Source organism: the organism of the source record quoted next, unplaced genomic scaffold (genome assembly GCF_019419815.1).
Source record: "Pyrus x bretschneideri cultivar Hongxiangsu unplaced genomic scaffold, Pyrus_bretschneideri_v1 Contig2, whole genome shotgun sequence".
NCBI lineage: Eukaryota > Viridiplantae > Streptophyta > Magnoliopsida > Rosales > Rosaceae > Pyrus > Pyrus x bretschneideri.
In genome coordinates, this window is record NW_025999501.1 from 14,090,326 (window position 1) to 14,112,824 (window position 22,499).

At 37.9% G+C, this 22,499-nt stretch overlaps 3 protein-coding genes, 1 long non-coding RNA gene and 1 other non-coding gene across 5 annotated transcripts; 3 read left to right on the forward strand and 2 right to left on the reverse strand.

The window, feature by feature from the left end:
• The first annotated feature begins 9,852 nt into the window (after window positions 1-9,852).
• On the forward strand, window positions 9,853-13,723 carry LOC103963596. The gene is made up of 3 exons (XM_009376427.2): window positions 9,853-10,576; window positions 11,440-11,607; window positions 11,809-13,723. The coding sequence occupies exons 1-3, from the start codon at window positions 10,046-10,048 to the stop codon at window positions 13,438-13,440; spliced, it is 2,331 nt and encodes a 776-aa protein (XP_009374702.2). The 5' UTR covers window positions 9,853-10,045; the 3' UTR covers window positions 13,441-13,723.
• A 589-nt stretch (window positions 13,724-14,312) lies between these two features.
• Window positions 14,313-14,581, reverse strand: LOC103963572 (dolichyl-diphosphooligosaccharide--protein glycosyltransferase subunit 4A). Its single transcript, XM_018651473.2, has one exon. The coding sequence runs from the start codon at window positions 14,579-14,581 to the stop codon at window positions 14,459-14,461; it is 123 nt and encodes a 40-aa protein (XP_018506989.1). The 3' UTR covers window positions 14,313-14,458.
• Window positions 14,582-15,800: 1,219 nt separating this feature from the next.
• Window positions 15,801-15,872, reverse strand: TRNAH-GUG. The gene has a single exon. It is a non-coding gene; the product is annotated as a tRNA-His (tRNA).
• A 145-nt stretch (window positions 15,873-16,017) lies between these two features.
• On the forward strand, window positions 16,018-18,337 carry LOC103963570. Its single transcript, XR_669749.3, has 2 exons — window positions 16,018-16,373; window positions 18,071-18,337. It is a non-coding gene; the product is annotated as an uncharacterized LOC103963570 (long non-coding RNA).
• Window positions 18,338-20,608: 2,271 nt separating this feature from the next.
• On the forward strand, window positions 20,609-21,108 carry LOC103963569 (histone H4). Its single transcript, XM_009376400.3, has one exon. The coding sequence runs from the start codon at window positions 20,682-20,684 to the stop codon at window positions 20,991-20,993; it is 312 nt and encodes a 103-aa protein (XP_009374675.1). The 5' UTR covers window positions 20,609-20,681; the 3' UTR covers window positions 20,994-21,108.
• Window positions 21,109-22,499: the final 1,391 nt, after the last annotated feature.

A 22,499-nucleotide genomic window follows, 5' to 3' on the forward strand; every position in this document is an offset into this window, starting at 1 on the left:
CTTTATAGCTTCAGCAACTGCCATATATTCAGCCTCTGTAGTAGACAAGGCAACAGACGACTGCAAAATGGACCTCCAACAAACTGGCCCTTTAGCCATAGTAAATACATAGCCTGTAGTAGACTTCCTTCCATCCAGATCACCTGCATAATCTGAATCAACATAACCAACAGCAAAATGACCAATACCAGAGTCATCCCTCTCAAAGCATAAACCAACATCTCGAGTACCATGGAGATACCTCAATATCCACTTAGCTGCATTCCAATGCTCTTTACCAGGATTATGCATATATCGACTCACCATGCCAACTGCATGAGCAATATCCGGTCTAGAGCATACCATTGCATACATCAAACTACCAACCAAATTTGCATATGGTATATTTTTCATTTGTAGCTTCTCTTGATCAGTTTTAGGACATTGTAGAGAACTCAATTTAAAATGAGGAGCCAAAGGGGTACTAACCGGTTTGGTTGAGTCATGAACTCCAAACTTCTGAATCAACTTCTCAAGGTAGTGACTTTGATTCAAGCATACCAAACCTTTCTCTCTGTCTCTAGTGATCTCCATGCCAAGGATCTTCTTTGCTTCACCAAGATCCTTCATCTCGAACTCATTTTTCATTTGCTTCTTCAATTTCTCAATCTCTTCAACATTCTTTGAGGCAATCAACATATCATCAACATATATCAACAAATAAATGAAAGACTCATCTTGCAACTTCTTGAAGTACACACAATGATCATATTGACTTCTAGAATAATTTTGGCCTCTCATAAATTTATCAAACCTCAAATACCATTGTCTTGGAGATTGCTTCAAGCCATAAAGTGATTTTTTCAACTTGCAAAACAAATTTTCTTTCCCTTTCACCATATACCCATCCGGTTGACACATATAAATCTCTTCATTCAAATCACCATGCAGGAAAGCTGTCTTCACATCAAGTTGCACAAGTTCAAGATCATATTGTGCAACAAGAGCTAACATAATGCGAATTGAGGAGTGCTTCACAACTGGAGAAAAGATTTCATTGTAGTCAATGCCCTCCTTTTGTGCATACCCTTTTGCAACTAATCTTGCTTTGAATCTGACATTGCTTTTCTCATCAACATCTTCCTTCTTGGCATACACCCATTTGCAACCAATAGCTTTCTTACCCTTAGGCAATTTAGCTAACTCCCAAGTCTTGTTCTTCAAGAGAGAATTCATCTCATCACCCATGGCATTGTACCACTTCTCCTTCTCCTCACTCTCAATGGCTTCCTCAAAATTGGATGGAATCTCATCAGTGATAATAGGAAGAGCAAAAGCAACATAGTCACTATACCGAGCTGGCTTGGTAATATTTCTCTTTCCTCTGTTCTTGGCAATAGACTCTTGAGGTGAAACTTGCTCTTCAACTTGAATAGAATCTTCAAGTTCAACTTCTTCAACATCCTCATGGTCTCCCACTTCTTCACTTGTAGTGGCTTCGACCTCAGCGGAAATAGGACTTGAAGTACCAGAGGCAACTTTCTTAAGCTCCACCTGTTGGACATCTTTCACATTCTTTTTAGAGTCTCTGAACATATTTTCTTCATCAAATGTCACATCTCTGCTGATTACAAGTTTTTTCATCTCCGGGCACCATAACCTGTAACCTTTGACACCACTACTAAAACCAAGAAAGATAGCCTTTTTGGCTCTAGGATCAAGTTTATTTTCAGTTACATGAAAATAAGCAGGTGAACCAAAAATACGAATATAATCATAATCAGTAGAAGGTTTTCCAGTCCATACCTCCATTGGCGTCTTACCCTGAACAGCAGCTGAGGGTAATCGGTTGATGATGTGACATGCATAAGTAACTGCCTCTCCCCAAAACGACTTGCTCAAACCCGACTGAGACAACATGCATCTAACCTTCTCAAGCAAGGTTCGATTCAATCTTTCTGCAACTCCATTTTGTTGTGGAGTTCCCCGGACACTAAAATGTCTCACAATCCCTTCCTCTTTGCAAACTTTAAAGAAAGGGTCGGATGTGTATTCACCACCATTATCCGATCTCAAAATCTTAATCTTTCTCCCAGTCTGGTTCTCAACCATTTTCTTCCAACCCAAGAAAATGCTCAACACCTCACTCTTGTGCTTCATAGTGTAGACCCAAGACCTTCTTGAATAATCATCAACAAAGGTCACGAACCAATGTCTACCACTCAAAGAGGGAGTCTTTGTAGGACCCCAAACATCCGAATGCACATAATCAAGAATGCCCTTCGTCTGATGTACAGCAGTACCAAACTTCACTCTAGTTTGCTTCCCCAAGACACAATGCTCACAGAAATCAAGCTTACAAGTCGTGGCACCTTTTAGAAGACCTTGTTTCACAAGCCCTTGTAAAGCTTTCTCACCGGCATGGCCTAATCTCATATGCCACAATCTAGTAGTATCAGAATCGGATGTGCCCATATTTTCTGAGACTACAGATGCTTCACCTGTCACAGTGCTTCCTTGCAATAAATACAAATGGCCACATCGAGGAGCTTTCATCACAACAAGTGCACCATAAGTCACCTTCAATGTATGCCCATCTGAATGAAACCTGAAGCCCTTGGCTTCCAAAGTTCCCAAAGAAATAAGATTTTTCTTCAAATTCGGTACATACCGAACACCTGTCAACTCTTTAACCATGCCATCATGCAACTTCAAACGAACTGTACCAATCCCTTTTGTTGTGCAAGGATTGTCATCTCCCATGAACACAACACCGCCATCAAACTCTTTCAAGCTTGAAAACCAATCCTTGTGAGGAGTCATATGATGAGTACAACCCGTATCCAACACCCACTTAGTAGCACAATCAAATGATGAGGTAGTGGTTAAAGCAAAATCAGAAAAATCTGTTTCAACTTCAGCAACATTAGCTTCATAACTTTCTTTACCTTTGGCCTTCAACTTAGGACAATCTTTCTTCCAATGGCCCTTATTACGACAAAAGGCACATTCATCCCTTTCCAAAGGTTTTCTACCTTTAGAGTTTCCTCTAGGTCGAGACTGTGATTTTCTTCTACTAGAAGATGATCTTCTCTCCGATGATCTACCTCTAACAAATAAAGCTTCAGAGGTACTATCATGATTTTTATCTTTATGCCTCATTTCATAATTCATCAAGGCATTTGACACATCTTCAAATTTCACAGTTTCTTTACCATGCATAATAGTGGTAACAAAATGCTCATAAGAGTCCGGCAAAGAATTCAACAATATTAAGGCCTTATCTTCATCCTTAATATCCTCATCTAAATTTAACAAGTCGGCAATCAACTTATTAAAAGCATCAAGGTATCTAATCATTTTTGTACCTTCTTTGTATTGGAAGCGGTAGAGCTTTTTCTTCAAGTGTAGCCGGTTCTCTGCACTCTTCGTCATATACTTGTCTTCTAATTTTTGCCACAACACACTTGCTAATGTCTCGCGCATCACAAAATACTTCTGAGTTTTTGCAAGGCACAACCGAATTGAAGAGCAAGCACACAAATTTAATTTCTCCCATTCCGACTTCGACATAGTTTCCGGCTTCTCTCCCAAAGCGGCAAGTAGATCTTGTTGAGCCAACACATCTTTGACCTCACATTGCCACATCCCAAAGTTGTTTGTGCCATCAAACTTTTCAACTTCAAACTTTGCATTTTGCACCGTAGTTCTTGCAAATCCGGAGCTGCTTCCAAAAGGATTCTCATCTTGCCTGTCTGACATTTTTGGCAATTAGACAGTACCCAAGAGCAACCAGTGCTCTGATACCAATTGTTGTGCTAGGATAGCACCAAACCACGCGGAACCAAATCAAGCTAACCCACAGAAATTTATCAAATGAAATGCAAGAACAATATAGAAAATAACACCAAGATTTTAACGAGGTTCCTCCACAGTCAGTGTAACTGGAGTACGTCCTCGGAGCAGTAGGAGCTCACCCAATAATCCACTATCAACCAAATGGGAGTTTACAAAGTGTTGGCAATCTCACAACCCAAAAGCCCAATACACCCAATAGCTCTCACACACCAAAGAAACAAATAGAGAAAGAAATATAATGAATAATTTCTTCTCTATACATATAGCTCAAAGCTATTACAACAACAACTACTTTGGTGGATGATTACTAACCAATTAAAGCAACAACTTGTTCTTCTTTTTGGACTCTCTGCAAGACTGCAACTCTCTGATTTTTCTTCTCTATTTTTCTGCAAAGGCAAATGAGCTCACTGCTCTCTTGTTTTCTCCCTTGCTCTATCTAACTCTCCCTACAAACCGAAATGAGCTCTCACGGGTGTTAAAGACAACCAAAACTTTTTCCTTTTTCTTTTCCCTTTTTTTTCTCCCCAAAACAAGGAATGTGTTGTCCACTTTTTTTCTTTTGTTTTGTTTAATCACCTAAAGTTTTCTTGGACATTTGTCCACTTGGCCACATAATCCAACAAATACTCACGTAGGAAATTCTGCCGAAGAGATTAAGCCAAGGGCCTCAAGCAGTGTAAGAAGGTTGACACGCTCTGGAATCCAACAAGGAAAAGACAAATTAACTGTGACAGTTGAACAAGGGTTGGAAGAGAGCAAATCAGCTCATGCTGCAGTATCATTTTCTTCGGTAGGAAATGTCACCGTTCAGGAAAGCAATGTATTGAAAGAGAAGCATGATGCATAAAAAATAGAAGAAAGTAGTATTTTCGCCACTTCATGCCAAGGGTAAGATCCTTATCGAAGAAATTGATAAATAGCTGATGTCTGGTGATGCTGGAGCCATTCAAGATACATGTGTTCCAGTGAAGACTTATGGTAAAGAGTCTAAACTCTAAAGGCACTAAGTCAGCGGTTACAACCAACACGAGCAGGTCAACTCGTTCCACACATTCTTCTGAAGAGAATGTAACGGTTCCTGAAAACAATGGAAAGGAAGAGAAAAGTGGTGGATCAATGAAGAAAATAGCCGTCTCTCCTTCAGCTGACAAGGACAATAATGTGCCTGGTGAAGAAAGCAATAAAAAGCACATGTCTGGTGCTGTCACAAGATCTGGAAACCCTTGAAAAATTGAAGGTTATATATGTTTATATTCACATGTGCATGTATATATTTTCTGTCTGGTTATAATCATGTGTTATGTTACTCCGGTAGACCGTATAAAACATATCTGGTTTGCAGAACTCAAACATTTAACTCAGTTTTGTATTCTGGTTTTCGGCATTGGACAGTGTGTTAGAACTGACTTAAAAGTGTGTATTTGTCGTCCCTGATTGAATTTCCATTTATTTAAACTTAGGTCAAATCTATTTGATCACCTTGATTTAAGCAAATCATGTCTACTCTACGGTTTTCCTTTTTCTTTCTTGTTGCACGCCACAGTTACTGTCAAATCCCCTTTTAATTTCAGCATTCTAAGCTTAGAAGTATTTATTGTGCAGGAAATGTTTCAGGAAGTGATGGGAAAAGCCAAGGCCAGAAGAGGAAGTCTACTTCCTACTGCAAGCAAGAGCTGCGATTTTCTCCACCATTGAAGTTTCTCTCTCGGATTCGCTCAAGAAGTCTTCAACTATCTTTCTTCATCGGAATTACACAATCAAGTGACGCAGCCCTTGGGGACTGGAAGAAGGTAAAACTGTTCTGCCACTCTTCTGCCTTCTTTGCACAAGTTTAAAAGAGAGAATTCCCAACCCCCGGCGGGCGCAAAGCGGGGAACCTTGTTAGTTGGGGTCGTTCTTTTAATTCCATTTGAGCCCAACGAACCATGCTACGCTACAGTTGGGCAGTGTGAATGGTAACAAAATAAGAATAAGTTCAAGATAATACGACAAAGTGTATGGTGGATCCACAGACCGTCCAATAAACTTAGGAATAGGTTATGACTAAGATTGTAGGTTCTTTTGTGTTTAACTGACATTATGCGCAGCGTGGAACAGCTCGTATTAGCCAGTTACGGAGGTTTTGATTTGATCTGGCTTAGGAGCTAATTCGTTTAATTTTTGGGTATATTGGTAATATATTGGTCTATATTTCGAGGGCAATTAGGCATTTTACTTGTTATAAGTTTGTTTTCTTCTTAATCGTATGAAGTCACACGAAAGGGGACGAGTCACATCGAGTCGAATTTACACCAAATTTGACTCAGGCCCTATTGCCTCGGACTACTACCCATCTCTGATATTAACCCCATTGGGAATTCCAAGTTAGGAAGGTAACTAGGCATGTTTGCATGCATTGCTGAAACATGAATTTGTTTTATTAGACAAGATAAATGGAGTTCATGCATGCTTGCAGTTTGTACACTTTGTGAAAACTAGTCAATGGCTGTTGATTAAGTGAAATTTTATTTGAATGCCGGATTATGATTCACAACCTAACAACATACTAGGAGCTCTCACACTAGAAAAAGATGTCTTCATGTTAGGCATTCGTGTTGTAAAGTTGTCAATTACTAGAATTATGCCCAACTGCATGGTGATAGTAACATAATATGCTAGACTGTCTAGTAAAAAAATACACAAATGTATAAATAGACAGCTGTCGTTTCTTAGTAATCGTTGTAGTTGTTAGCTCATGAGTTGAATTTCCCTCTCAAATATTTACTTATTTATTTTCTTTTCCCAGCTCTTTGTTTTTTTATATTTTGTTGTCAAGGTCTCTTTCTTTTTCTTAATACCACAAAAGAAAAGGGATGATGCGATTGAAATGAAGATTTTAGTAAATGCTTCGAATATTTCGACCATATAAATCCAAGCAGTCATTATTTTCATTGGTTATAAATGAGAGCCAAACATAAAACCCACCCTTCTGGTATAAGGTGATTGTTTGCTATGGATGGACGGTTTGCTTTGTTATTTTTGTAAATGTAGTTGTGTAACCTAATTCTTTTGAGTCTAAACAAGGAGAAAATTTGTCTTGTAATCGGTACACATGATGAGACAGATAGATACAAGAAGATATATAGTCAGGGATAACTAAGAACGCTTCCTTGACAAGACATGTTAGCTTAGATATTGCCATATTGATATGGACTATATGGTAGGGAAAATACTAGTCAGTCATTCACAAGCGTCTCGGTGTTTATTAGCCGTTAATGCTTCTAGATTGTTTGTTTAGCTATTCATATTTCAGAATTTATGCTTTCACATACATCAACAATTGGCCACCGTCAAACGTGATAATATATTTATTGGGAAGTAATTTTTGCACATTTGGTGTTTATTTCTGACCTTTAGATTGAAGAAATTAAAGAAGAACTAAGAGACAAAAATAAACAAGGAAAGGAGAAAACGAGGTGCAGAAAATCATTTCCCTATCTATTTTGTCCCAATAATGGATTCTAAGAATCAACAAAAACCCAATTAAGATATGATCACAAACCTCCAAACAGTTACTTGGGAATGAAGCAGAACATGATACACATGCCCAAAATTGCAAGTTTGGTTATGACCCTAATCAACTAACCATTTTCTGTTAATAGACCTGTCATTAATGACTATGATCAGTCACTTAGGCCCGGCCTAATACGGTGATTAGTCACTTAATGACTATGGTTAACTTATCATAATCTACTTGCTGGTTCGTGGTTCACCCATTCCTTTCCTTTTTTACACAAAGCAGCTTCAACAGTACTCAAATATTTAACTTGTCCAGAAATGGTACACAAGAACTGATTCCAAAGGCATAAAATCTGGTATTCTGGAGCCGACCGGCACAATAATTAATGGGTTTGGTAACAGATTTACGGTTGTGATGAAAAGTATTCTCATTCCTGGTAAAATTACTTTACTGGTATCAAATGTTCAAGTCACTTGTACTTAGTCGATTACCTGGTAACAGATTTAGTGATTTCTTCATCAACTTTCTGTGTCTCAGGTTTAAATCTCTTCTAATGTAAATTAAAGTAGTAATAGTTTTTTGTATTAAAAAAATAAAAAATTTCAAAGTCACTTTCTTGGGATACAATTTAGGGTTATGTGCAGATAACTACGAAACTTTTAGTGGTAATTTCAAATTGGTCCTAACCTTTAAAATGTTCCAAATAACTATCTAAAGTTTTGAAAATTGACATCTATTAAGGGGATTAGAGAGGATCCTTGCCAAATCCTCTTTGTGAGGATCCCGGGGATCCTCCAATCACATCTGTTCATTGTGCATCGTGCGGCCAGTTTTCGTCAAGTACTATTTATATTCAATTTTAAATAAAAAAATTACAATGATTTTTTACCGTACGATATACGATGAACGGATGTGATTTGAGGATCCGGCGAGGATCCTCACTCTCAAGGGATGACATGAATGGATATTAAGCGTGGTTTGACTCTCAAGTCACCTATAGAGATTTGTATCTCCACACAATATACGATGAACGGATGTGATTTGAGGATCCGGCGAGGATCCTCACTCTTAAGGGATGACATGAACGGATATTAAGTGTGGTTTGACTCTCAAGTCACCTATAGAGATTTGTATCTCCAAATTGACGCCATGTAGCTAAGCAAATTTATGGTTTAACTTGGATAAAATGGGTCAATTTGGAGGATTAGAACTCCAAAGATGTCAATTAGTGAAAGCCAACTTTAGTATTTGTCCACCTCATCACTTAATGTTATTGATGTCAACACTTAATGTTGATAAAGTTCCTAGTAACTTATTAGTTGTCTAATTTTCAAAACGTTAGGTAGTTAATGTTTTGAAAGGTTGAGATTACTTTGGGATCACCCCAAAATGTTGAGTAGTTTTTGTACCTAACCCTATAATTTATAAACATATATTCATAAATTATTCATAACAAAAAAAAAAAGGAGTAAATCAAATTATTAAATAAGTAGTTCCTCAAATGTTGAGTTGTAGGAAAGGAACGATCACAAAGTCTCCATGGTCGATGCTTACGAAAACTGTAGGACAAATGGGCAGGAAAAAAAAAAATCCGAATTGACATATAAGATTCTAGTAGCTTAAATATAGATGGCAGATCCATGCTGCAATTAACCAAATATAAGCTTTAAAATGACAAACAAACTACACAAAGATACCACAAACTTCAATTTTGATTAGGAGATTTTAGTAGCTAATGATCTAGATTAAGCAAAATTTTAATATTTCTCACATGAAGGTAGGTATGTAAAACTTTATCTTTCTAATAAAAACTAAAATCTGTTTTCTCACTTTTCTGTCTTTAGTCTTTCTCCATTTTTTTATGCAACATATATTTACACTAAAGGAATGAGGATTATTTTTATTATAAACGATATTCTACACTTATTTATCCTAATTTTTTTTTAGGGTGGGAAGGAGGGGAGGATGGTTTCAACCCGTGACATAATAGGTTGAATAGAAAGAGCCTAACCACCAAAGCAATATTTTATTTTAAACTAATCTAAATTGAAGGGAGGGGGATTCAAACTCAGTACACATGGAAGGAACACATTCGGTCTAGCGAATGTGGCTACTCCCTCAGTACACATGGAAGAAACACATTCAATCTAGCGAATGTAGCTACTCCCACATATGCTTCCCCATAGTTCTTTTGGTAATTTTAAGTCGAAAAGAAGAAAACACAAATTTATAAAAAGAGCCTTAAGTTTTAAATTACTTTTCCAAGATTTTAAGGGCCAAATAGTGTGTGTTTTACTCACTTGGTCCTTTTGCCAACCCATCAATTGAAACATGATGTCACTCTAATGGCCTATTTCCTTTCTTTTAATTTATTTCAAAACTCTTATTTTCTCCAGTAGCAAAAAGATAAAATAAAAAAATAATATATATATATATGCCTGTGATTAAATGTTGAGTTAGGTCAAGCTTCTAGTATAAATATAATATACAAGTTGCTCCATGAGAACATCTATAATGTATGTATTCCTTCTCCTCCAAACCAGCCTTTCCTCTCGACCCTTCATGCATGCTCATCAGTCATCAGGTTGTAAGCAAAACCAACAAGCTTCCCAACACTTAGGGTAAAAACCCTTCCATCCGAATTCACACCATTAATTCCTTGTTTCACCAAGTGTCCGTGAGCATAAATTGTCTGTCTCCACGACAATGGGGGATTACCAAACCCAATCGCTGTGGCGGATGCGCCTAGGCTCCGCCCTTCGCACGGCTTTGGCATGCACCATTGTCGACTGCACCGTCCTCTATGGACCTCCACAACTTAAAAAGTACATAACCTACCCGTCCTTTTCGTACATGACCACAATCCTAATAGCCCCGGACGCAACGCTTGGGGACGTCATGAGAAGCTGTTGGCATGTGATCTTTGCCACGGCACAGGTACTTTTGTCTTCTGTGCTGACCCTTTGGCTGGTGGAGCCTAAAAACTTCACGGTGGAGATAGCGGTGGTGGCAGTTGCTCTGAGTGCTTTTGTGGTGGCATTGCCGGAGTCCACGCACTTGATGTCGAAGAGAATTGCGTTTGGGCAGTTTGTGAGTGTTTATGTTGGCACTGTGATTCATGGGGCACAAACTGGAGTTGTCATGCATCCACTTGGCGTTGCATCAAGCACTGTCCTTGGAGCTTTCGCTTCTGTTGTTGCTATGTTGTTTCCTTATCCTCGGCTATCTTACTATGAGGTAACTATCCTTTTTTTTTTTTTTTGGAACTCTTTACAAGTGTATTTTACTAAGTAATATTTTCTTGTCAAACTTACGTTGCTAGCTAAATAGAGAGGGTGGAGGTTGGGCGCCTAATCAATCTACTATACAGCCATCATTGTCTAACAGCTTCTATATATACTTATCAGTTAAAAACTACTAATTATTTGCATTTTATATGTCTAAACTGTAATAGTTTAGAGCTTTGACAACTGAACCAATCAGAATGAAGGAAATTATAATACATGCATCCCGCTAATTTTGGAAACACAAAGTTTACTACAAAACAGCGTCGTACGGCAGATGGCAGGTTGTTATATGTCGAGACTGCCGGAATGGAAACAACAATAAAAGCCCTTTGGTCTTGTCTAATTGTCTCTTAAACCCTAAAGAACAAGAAAACGATCCATGTAAGCCATTCGGGTTAGTTCAAGTGGTGAGAACGTGTAAGAAAACATATTAAAATTAGGTTACGTCAAAACTTTATTTTCCTTCCTTATTGATAAAGAAAAAGCAAATCTATGTAGTATCTAGCATTTGCATGCATGCAACGGATGATTAAAATAGTGTGTATGCTATCTCTTCTATAAGTTATAGTAATTTAGAATATCGTACTGTTAACATTTTTGTGGTAATTGATCATATCTCCCGCTTGATATGCTAAAAGATCTGTTTGGCTAACGATGTACAAATCGAATAAAACACCACACTGAAACAACAAGAACTACTTCTTCTAGCTAGATCACATTCCAGCCATACTGCAAATAGTAGGATTGTGCCTGCAAGGGAATAAGCACATTGTGCAAATTATGTAAACTGAAACGGAAATAATGCATTCACAGGTCAGTAAATCGTGGCGCATGTATGCCGGAAATGCTTCTCAGAGGTTAGCTCGCTTCGTTGAGGCCATCTCTTCCCGGGACAAGAGCGGAGCACTCGAACTCCTCTCTCAAGGACAATCTCTCTCTAAAGAAGCAGCTAAGCTTCTTCAAAGCATCAGTAATAATCTGGTAAGCTACTAATAACTCATAAAAGGACATTACTTTGCTTCTTCCTGTAAATTACAGTTTGACATAAATACAAAAATAGCTCATAAAAAGCACGAAACAAAAAAAATTTCTGCACTTTTCAAACTGTGATAGGCAATTAAGTTTGAGATTTGTGAATTAGCCCCGTAAGCAAATTAAAGGTTTTCGTTTCTTTGTAAGCAGGAAACGATGGTGTGGGAGAGACCACATATCAAATTTCTGAAACCAAATTATCTGGACTCAGGTGAAAGGTTGCAAGAAATTGAGGTTCCACTGAGGGGAATGGAAATAGCCTTATCTAGTTGCTCTTCACATCCTGTAAACCTAATTGATGAAGAGCTAAGACGCAATTTACAAAGTTCAGAAGTACAGGTTAGGCTAAGGCTTCTGCAAGCTAAGTACTCTTTGCCTTCCGATGCAACATTGGCTCCGGAGCCATACAGAGAAATCTTCGACAAGCCACTTTGGGCCGGAAAACCCACCACCAATAACCGTGAGAATCTTCCGGCTTTCTTCTTCTTGTACTGCATGGAACTCCTCCTAGAAAACCAACCCATTGCCCGGAATCCTGGAAACACTAGGAAACCTAACCAAGAACCGAGTGATTCGCAAAATCAACAGTGGTGGAACTTCAAAAGTGTTTGGAGAAACATAATCCCAAGTACCAGGAGTATAATTTTTGCTCTCAAGTGCTCACTTGCATTAGGCCTTGCTGTGTTATTCGGCCTGTTGTATAACAAGGAAAACGGGTACTGGTCAGGCCTCACCATTGCCATCAGCTTTGTAACAGGACGGCAAGCAACATTCACAGTTACAAATGCTCGAGTTCAAGGAACGGCACTGGGATCGATCTACGGAATCATATGGTTATTTATTTTCCAAAGACTTGAGAAATTCAAGCTCGTACCACTCATACCTTGGATCTTTTTTTGCCATTTTCTTAGGCATAGCAGGATGTATGGCCAAGCTGGTGGGATCTCGGCAGCCATTGGAGCATTACTTATCTTGGGTAGGGAAAACTATGGTCCTCCAAGTGAATTTGCATTTACAAGAATGATAGAGGCATCCATTGGACTGCTTTGTTTCCTTTTTGTAGAGATTGTCTTTTATCCGATGAGAGCAGCGACCCTAGCAAAAAATAAGCTCTCACAAAGCATGGAGGCGCTTCGAGATTGTATCGGAGTAAATCTTTGTGTACCAGCTTCCACAGGATTGAGGGAAAAGCGGAGGAAGCTCAAGTCCCATATGAAAGAACTAGAAACATTCATCCAAGAAGCTGAAACAGAGCCTAATTGCTGGTTCTTGCCCTTCCAGCGTGCCGGTTACAATCGGGTGCTAGGATCTTTATCAAAAATCGCTGATCTTTTACTATTTGTGGCCTATAAGACGGAGTTTCTCGCACAAGTAGAGCAGAACTTTGGAGGTGTTTGGGAGGAACTAAGGCAACAAATGAATGCTGATCTAGAGCTGCTAAAGGTTTGCCTTGAGGAGGCGTCTTCGATCAAGCCCATGCCGGTATCCGAGACAATGTCGGAAAGTGATTACCACGACAGTGAATTGGGCAAACCACCAAGGGGATTTGCGACTTTGGGTTGTGCTGATGATAAAGAGGTTGAGACTATTGTGAGTAGTTTTCTTCAACATTTGCAGGAAGTGGCTGACAAGGTACATACTAGTGACATTGAAGAGAAACAGAAGAGCCAAATGATTCTTTGTTTGACTAGCCTGGGATTCTGCATTTCAAGCGTGATGAGAGAAGCAATGGAGATGAAGAAAGAATTGAAAAAACTAGTCAAATTGAATGCGCCTACATAGTGTTTAAGATTTTGGCTCGTCAGAGACTCACAATTAGTGTCCTATTTTGTTTATGTTATAGTAAGAAAATTAAAGGTGTACCGATTATTTTAATAAAAGGACTAGGAAAGAATCAAAGTTTTCTTGTACAATTAGATTGGGAATCCTATACGATAATTTGGAAAAGGAAAGAAAGTGTTCTTTAGAGTAAGAAACTAATCATAAAATAGCCACCCTATACTTAAAAATAGGGTGTGGCAAGGCTATGGAAAGTGTGTGAAGCTAGAGACAACCGCTGGAAAGAGAAAGACAGCGCGTGAAAGAGAGGGATTAGTTCTAGGGTTTGCAAAAATACTGTAACTCTATTGTTAATCAAAGAAACCGTGGTTTCTCTACTCAAGAAAATCACAACTGGATATAGGCAAAAGTTCCGCCAAACCAATATAATTCTTGTGTATTTCTAGTTATTCTCCAATTTGCTAAGTTTAGTCTCTTGCGGGATACGTCAAAGAGCAACATCAAGAGGAGAGTCAGAATTATAACACATAGCTCCTATGAGAGATGGTTAACTTTAATAATACATCTAACTAATTGGCAAATGCTATTAGATTTGTCAATCTTCAATTGACCTCAGTACACATTGTAATTTGGCTAGATCATATCCATAACCATGAATCCTAATCCTCCTGAACAATGCACCAAAAAGAATTTTCTTTTCGGTGAACCCTAAAAATATGCTTTTCGCACTTTCTACGAACAATAGATCACTTGATTCATTACCACAGCCGATGGGAACTTTCAAAACACAATCCGAACACAGACAACACCCTTCATAATGCAAAGGTGTGGAAAATTAAATATGAAGCACAGATAAAACAGAGAAGAAAGTAATGTGTATAACAGAACATAGTCATATTGTATAACGTAAATCAAGCTGCATCCGGTCTGAAATAGTTCACGCTACAAATTAATAGGATATCTCCATTAGTCGCAAGAAAATTGCATCTCTATTGCAAATACATAAAAAAGAAACAGATCATTAGTTGCCTTCATATTTTGGGTCGGCCATCACATAATGATACGCTATTACCAGTACAAATATGAAGATGCCGAGAAAATTGGCAAAGAAGCCCAGGTCCTGATCATCCATCATCTGTAACATCAAAACGAAAAAAACTAGAAAGTTTAGCAGAACAATTCAGTGTTCCTCAATATCATGTGAAATACTTGTTAAAATAGGTTTCCTACACACACTTGTCAGATGACGGAATAGGGGTGAAGGAAGGATGACGGAATAAATGTGAAAGGAATGTGTAGGGAATGACACAACAAATGAAAACTAAAACCCAAAAACTGTAAAAAAAATTTAAGTTGTTTTCACTTTCAAGTTTTCGTTTTCAGATAATCTCCTTTATTTCTCCATCATCGCTCCCATCACCTCCCTTCATCCTTCTCGCGCCTCATTTCTCCCACATACTTTTCCTCTATCTAAAGCACAAAAAATGAAAACTAGAAGACCAAAAATGAAATGGTTATCAAAACGTGCCCTAGTTGACCCTACAAAAAGATCACATCTAAATGAAGTTCAAACTCAAAAACTATCAACCAGAAAACAAGCAACATCGCAGAAACGATTGAAATCAACAAATAAAGCATATAGAGGAAATCGGGTTGTGTTTATAACTTGTATATTAATCGGAAACGTTAAGTGTTCCAAGAAAACAGAAAATCATACCCAACTAAACCTTTCATGCATCCAACTCATATTACTACATCTATTCGTCCCCAATTGTTTTCCTTTGGCAACATTTCGTAGATCATAAAACACCCATTACACTTAAATTCTCGACGCAAATGTATACGTAGCGATTAAAAATTCTTATGCTTCCTTTGAGTTACCCTTCATTCCTCACAATTACACTAGCAAAACAATGCTTGAATTTCGTATCCGTATTCAGCTAAGCATCCAATTTCAAAACCCAAATACATCAAAACTTGATTCTTTCAAAGAATTCAAATTTTCGACTTAAAATACAAAACCCATAACCAAATTAATAATTAAAAAAATTCCAAATGACTCGGTCCAGAATATAGATCTACAAAATGGATAAGCAAAGAATTTGGAACTGGAATCATGAATTTCGAGATCTTACGGATCGAAGTGATCATAATCCGAAGAATTGAGAAACAGGACGAGAATCTTACAGTTTTTGGAGTCGATTACTCAGTCAATGACGAAGCTTGAGCCTTCTGAAACTAGCGAAAACTGTTTGTGCTGTGCGTCGAGGAGAGACACAAACTGATATATCACAGTGATGAAACGGCGTCGTATTGCGTGTCGGTATTGAAAAATAAAAGAGGGAAAATAAAAAGAAAGCAAGTGTGGCTGCTGGGATTCGAGCCCAGGTCTCCACGGCCACAACGTGGAATTCTTACCACTAAACTACAGCCACAAGTTGATAAGTTGTTTACAGATATTAATTTGTAGGTATACCAAAGGGGCTAATTTTTTCCAATTTCTTTTGGTCTAGAGCGTCAACACGCGTAGTTTTGTTTTGTAATTTTCTTTCGTTAGCACTACAAGACCACCTCGTCGAATCAGGTAATTTGGGTTTGTCATGTCAATCCTAGACCTGGCATTTTTCATCCGACTCGATCCTACCCGTTAAAATTAATATTCAGATTGGTGATAAACGGGTCGAGTGGTTAATGGGTTAACGGGTTAACTCGTTAATCACCCGTTAAATAACAGGTCATTTTGGATGAACCCGTGAAACCCGTTAAGGTCCGTTATTGAGGACTTTTGTGTAATTTCAACAGTCCTAATAGAAAACCCTCAGGGCTCAGGTTCCTCACGTCTCTCTCTCGCACTGTCGCACGGCTTTGCTCTTTGAGACTGAGAGATCACTCATCGGCCATCGTTGTGCTCCTTCCCTTCCGGCTCCACCACTCTGGTAAGCTCCGATTCCCTTCCACAATTCCACCTCTTCTTTCATGCGTAAGAATATACATACTGAAATTTGTTCATGGGTTGTGCTCCTTCCCTTCCACCTTTGGTTTTCTTTCTTTTTTTTTTTTTTGGTTGTGTTTTGGATATGGGTTTTGTGTAAAATTTGTTCATAAGTATATTCTCCAATTAAAATTTTCATTTTTGGGTAATTTTGGAGCTGTTAATTTACCTATTTCTTCACATCGATTAAAAGTAATGGATGACGAAAGAAGAAATGTTTTGCGATTCGTTAAGGCTCATGAAGTTAAAAGTATTGATTGCAATTCGTTAATGCCGAGGTGTGTAATTCGTTAAGGCTCATGTTTTGCAGATCCGAGGCTCATGAAGTTAAAAGTATTGAGTTTGCTTTGTTTTGGTTGGTTTTTGGATTGGAATTGGGTTGTTGTTGTTGTTTGGTTTTACTGAAATTGATACGAACAACATAAGTTACTACTCAATGCTCAGTAAGTTTCTATATCTGCGCTGTGTAGGCATCTTGCTCTGCTGCTCATACTTATATATTTCCTTCTATTTTTCTCCTGGCCTTCGAAATGTTTCCCTTTTAGGCGCTTCTTATATTCATAGGTGCTTACTGCTTAGTAATTAATTTGATTGAGACTTGAGACTTTGGTGTGAATTACCCAGACTTGAGACTCTGGATGTTTATTACATAGAACTTTAGTAATTAATTTGAAGTCATGCTTTATATTTGCACTGTCTCGTGATTGTGGATCGAGAACTGGCAATGGCACTTATCAACACAGAGTACACACACTTACCTACACTTACACACATTTTATACACATACACAGTACACGCACATGCAATGTCACACGAACACTGTCATGTACACAACACATACAATATATACTCACACGCTTACGCCTTTTTTTATCACTTGGAAGATTTTGTTGTTTTTCCTCAGCAATACAATAAACGCTTACGCACTTATGCAGCACATGCACTCACACACACAGTACACACATTGTTGTTTTTCCTTATTTGATTATTGGGATGCCAAACTTTAAGAATTTGTGTTTAATTTGATTCTTTGGTATACTCAGTTAATTAAGGCTGTTCTTAACTTTTTGTTTCCTGATTGAATTTGTTTTGATTCAATTGGGTTTGTGAGCTAAATTGCAAAGAGAGGGGGGGTTTGGTTTCTAAATGGCTTTTATGGGTTGTGTATGAGGCTAGAGGATTTGAACTAAACCACGCAATGGACATTCATAATAATGTGCAAGTAGGTATTGCATATACACTTAATGGTTTGCATTGCTTGCTGTTTTTGCATAATGGTTTCATTATGTGCTTAGGTTGGTTTAAAACCCAGGTTCTGTGAGTTTAGCGGTTTAATTGGGGGAATGAAAAATTAAAGTTGGCCTTTCATTGAAGATGGTTAAACAATTGGAGTTTGTTTAGCTTTAGAGAAAAAGGGTGCTGACTTGGAAGAACTCACCAAAGAAATTTTTGACATGAGCCTTAACGAAAACTCGGGACAATGCTCCAATACTATTAGTCTTGATTAAGCATGGTATGTATTTAACTTGTTCTTTTAAAGATATTTTTCTGTGATGTTTAATGATTAGGATGGATTGTGCAAGATTAATGCTTACTTTTATTGTGACAAGCTTCTTACTAATGGAAATTTCACTTGTCAAGGAAATTTTCACTTAAGGTGAATGTTGAAGGCAAAAAAGAAGCAGAGGATGCAATGCAAGAAGAAGGTTGGCAAAAAAGCAGCAGAGAATGCAATCATGCAATGCAAGAAGAAATAGAGCCACTGTAGACTCTGCAGTGAGACATTGATTGAGACTCGAGAAAGAGAATTACTATGTTTTATTTAAACAATTTCCTGATCTATGTTAAGATTTGGAGACGCATGTAATGGATCTGTGTTTTAATTTAATCAGTTGTTATCCATTTTAATTGGCCTATTAATCAACTTGATGTTCAAAATGTGTTTCTACATGGTTCTTTGAGTGAGGAAGTTTATATGCGGCAACCCCTTGGTTTGTTGATCAGCAATGCTCGTTGCAACCATGGGTCGTGGTTGTAGTTGTTTCATTAGTTCTTGAGGCAAAGTAAACATGACAGACATAAACATGTTTTGTGACATTCCCAATCTTGTATTCTTGTGCATCGTGATAAAGCTCCAGGTGTTCATCAAATCACTCCATGACTTGCATATGCACACAAACCAAATGAAGGAAGGAGGTGGCTAGCACAAGCACTAGGATGCTAAGAATAGATCTAATTGATTTGGATGAAATTTGTGTAAAAAAAAAAAAAGAAAAAAAGAAAAAAAAAAAAGGTTAACGGGTGAAATAGGTTGAAATGGGTGATCCGTTAGCTTAACGGATTAGGTTCAGGTGACCCATTAGCTTAAAGGGTCGGGTTCAACCCGAAACCCAATAAACCCGACCACTTTACAGGTCTAGTCAATCCCATGATCGTCACACTAAACTTTGACTTGTTAAAGTTATAATCACTTTTGAGATTTGAGTTTCGACTTTTCTCTATTTATTCACGAGATTTTTCGACTATATGGGAGAAGAAGAGAGAAACACCAAAAAATAACTAATTTAGCTCTAGCAATACCAAAACAATCATTCACCAAAGAAGAATCCACCTCCACAATCAGATGAGAAAAGTTTCTTGTTTTAGCCATCTTCAAACCATAGTGCAAAGCAGAGAAATTCCCGAACCACTTTCATAAAACCAATAATCTAATTATCATGCCAATCCCTAATTAACCCTTTACTTTCAATTAGCCCATTGGAATTAGATCTGACAATTTCGTGCACGGCTTATTAATTTGACACAAATGATACGAAAATAATGGGTTTTTTGTCAACACGTTAACTAGTCGGATCGTTATCAGGTCACCCATTAAGAATCGGTTAATAACGAGTTCTTAATAGGTCCACTCGCAGATAACTTGTTGAGAAAAAATGTTAGTTTCGTAAGTTTGAACCATTAAAAATACCTTCTACAGCCATCCATGTCGTTGGATTTTTTTTATACCCTCTCACTCTATAACTCTCTAGGCCAGAGTCCGGCCTCCCAATGCCAAATTTGTTTGTATTCTCTCCATCTAGACTCTCGATGCTCGCTCTCTCTCTCCGATGGCCATCTCTTTGTCTATGTTCAAGCCACTACAGCGACCACATGCGTACCTAATCTCGCAATCCAAGGCACCGCTGCACTAATGAATCATGACCACCACCACCAACTCTGAATAATTGTGTATTATTCATACATTGATCTAATATCATTCTCGTACGTGAAAATTAAGTAAATATGCCCTCACTAATTCTGCTCGACCCTTAGTTAATATCAGGTAGACTAATTGCTAGTCCTGTAGATTGACGAGAATGTACTTGAACCATGACCCTTTTATTTATTTATTAACTAGGGTTAATGATTCAAACAATGAACCTTCTTCAACATTAGAAAGAGCTACTATTAGGCTATCTCCAACTTAAGGATCTAAAATTTCAAAATTTAGCCGTGTATTTTCAGTTATTCATCTATACATATGAGGTTAATAATTTAACGGTAAGAAACCTATAATTTTCATCCTCAATTTATAATTTTTTAAACTTTTGTATTTATTGAATTTTTTTAGCTAATTTGGAATTAGTTTTTATATGATCTTTCTGGTTGATGATTGAATTATTATTTAAACATTGATTAACGTGTTTATTTTCTATTGGTGACACATCATTTAGTTTACAAATTGTTCAAGACAAATTGTCCGACCTCAATCTCGAAAATTTAATTTTTTTGTTAAACCATTTTCAAACATCAATTGGAAGGATAATTTCATGTTTGTGCTAAGTGATTAGTTAATTAGTTCATTCACGACGCAAAAAAAAAGCTCAATCCGAGTCGCCCCGATTATGTAGACGCAGTTAACGCTTAAATCCAACGGTTCACAGTCATATCTGTCGAAAAAACACAAAACTCGCCACATCATCGATCCTCGTGAACCCATAATCCGCACACCAGTCTTCTACTCCCCGCCAGTCGTCGATCCAAACACAATCCACGGTCGCCCCTCACCCAAACCCACGCACGGATCGCAACTCTCAACCGTCGATTGTGCCCAATCCGAACCCAAAATCTCACGTAAACAAACACAAAACCCACGTTTCACTCCCAAACCTCTCTCTATATAAACACCCCAGCTTCCCTCTCGTTCCCCGCAAACACCTGCACGCCGAATTTACTCGACCCCAAATCAAAACCCTAATTTCATATCGGAGCAATGACGGGACGCGGCAAGGGAGGCAAGGGGCTGGGAAAGGGAGGAGCCAAGAGGCACAGGAAGGTGCTGAGGGACAACATCCAGGGCATCACCAAGCCCGCCATCCGCCGTCTGGCTCGCCGTGGTGGCGTCAAGCGTATCAGTGGCCTCATCTACGAGGAGACCCGTGGAGTGCTCAAGATCTTCTTGGAGAATGTGATCCGTGACGCTGTGACCTACACTGAGCACGCCAGGAGGAAGACTGTGACGGCGATGGACGTCGTCTACGCGCTCAAGAGGCAGGGCAGGACTCTCTACGGGTTTGGGGGTTAGGTTATTAAGGTTTCGGATTGGGGATTTTGTAAATGGGTTGGTTGGTGTGTAGAATTAGGTATGGAAGTGCTTCAATTTTATGTTTTGAATGGAAAATCTACTTGTTTTCACTTGATTTTGCTGGTTAATTATTATTCATCTTATATTTGTGTTAATTGTGATCTATTTTGTTTTCGACGAAGAACAATTTTGTTCCAAGTTTATCAAATAATTTACGGAATTCAGATACACGAATGCCCCACTCTGTTAACAGGGTTAAGGTTATGGAATGGACTTGTCTCGGAAGTTAGTCGGGCTCCCTTTGAACCCTATTTGTCAATGCTATGTTAGAAGCATGTCTAGTGGGTTTGGTGAATTTTGGTCAAATGGGTACTATTTGTTTCTTTGTTAAATAATAGAAATGTTAAACTAGGGAGTGATGAAATTTGAATATGCGATGTTAGATTAGATATTAAATTAGGAAGTTGATAGAATTTAAATTTGCAGATTAGATTTTAATTAAAGAATCGACAGAATTCAAATATGCAAGAGTTAACACTCATCCGTTAGAGGGCTATTTGCGCAATGCATGTACAACTGAAGTCTAGTTTTCTGGAGAAACCGTTTGAGCTTGAGCAAACATCTACAATTAATGCTTTGTGAATTTCTTTTGCGGTGCGACGCATTTGTATTTTCTTATAAATGGATTGATTCATTCTAGGCCTTGTCAGAAGTGTTTCTGTTCATTTTGCGTCTACTTTGATGTTAGAGTAGTTTTAAACTGATGTAGATCAATGGCAGTCCAAGGCGCAAATCAAACTATAAGAGTGAGTTTATAAGAGTGAGTTTGTTGTGTTGGACTATTTCGGACTCGATTAATTTTAAGGATTAAATTAAATTGGTTTAGACTAGATTAAGTTAAACTAATTCAATGAAACATTTGGTGTAGTATCGGATCAAGAACTAAAAACAATAACAAATTCTAATAATATATTATTTAATTCACTATAATTATTATTTTATATTATTAATTTAGGTTTATTATTATTTTATTCACTTTTGTCTATATTTTTCTTCTCTAGAAACCTCTGTAGTGCTTTCCTATTCCTTTTCTGTTCATTTCCCTCACCCTTCATAAGTTTCTTCGTCCTAATCCCTCTTTTTCTTTGTCCCTCTCCCTTCTCATCTCCACCTTTTTATTCCTATTTTTCTTCGTTCATCTTCCTTGTTTCTTTTTCTAATTTTTCTAAGACTCAATTGGCAAATCAGAATCCATACTTCTCCGGTGTCAACGACGAAGGTCTGCTATTAGGGAGTCTGGAGTGCATGTGTAATTAGAACAACTCTTGTGCATGTGTGAATGGACGACTGCTGTGCTTTTCATACGGACATCGAATTTTTTATTTTTTTTTTGGTGTCAAATTTGGGTTTGGATTTGGTTTTGAGAATGGAAAGAGTGTATAATTTTTTTCCTTTGTTGTTTTCAAATTTTGAGGGATTTAAGTTTGAAAATGGTATATGAGAGGG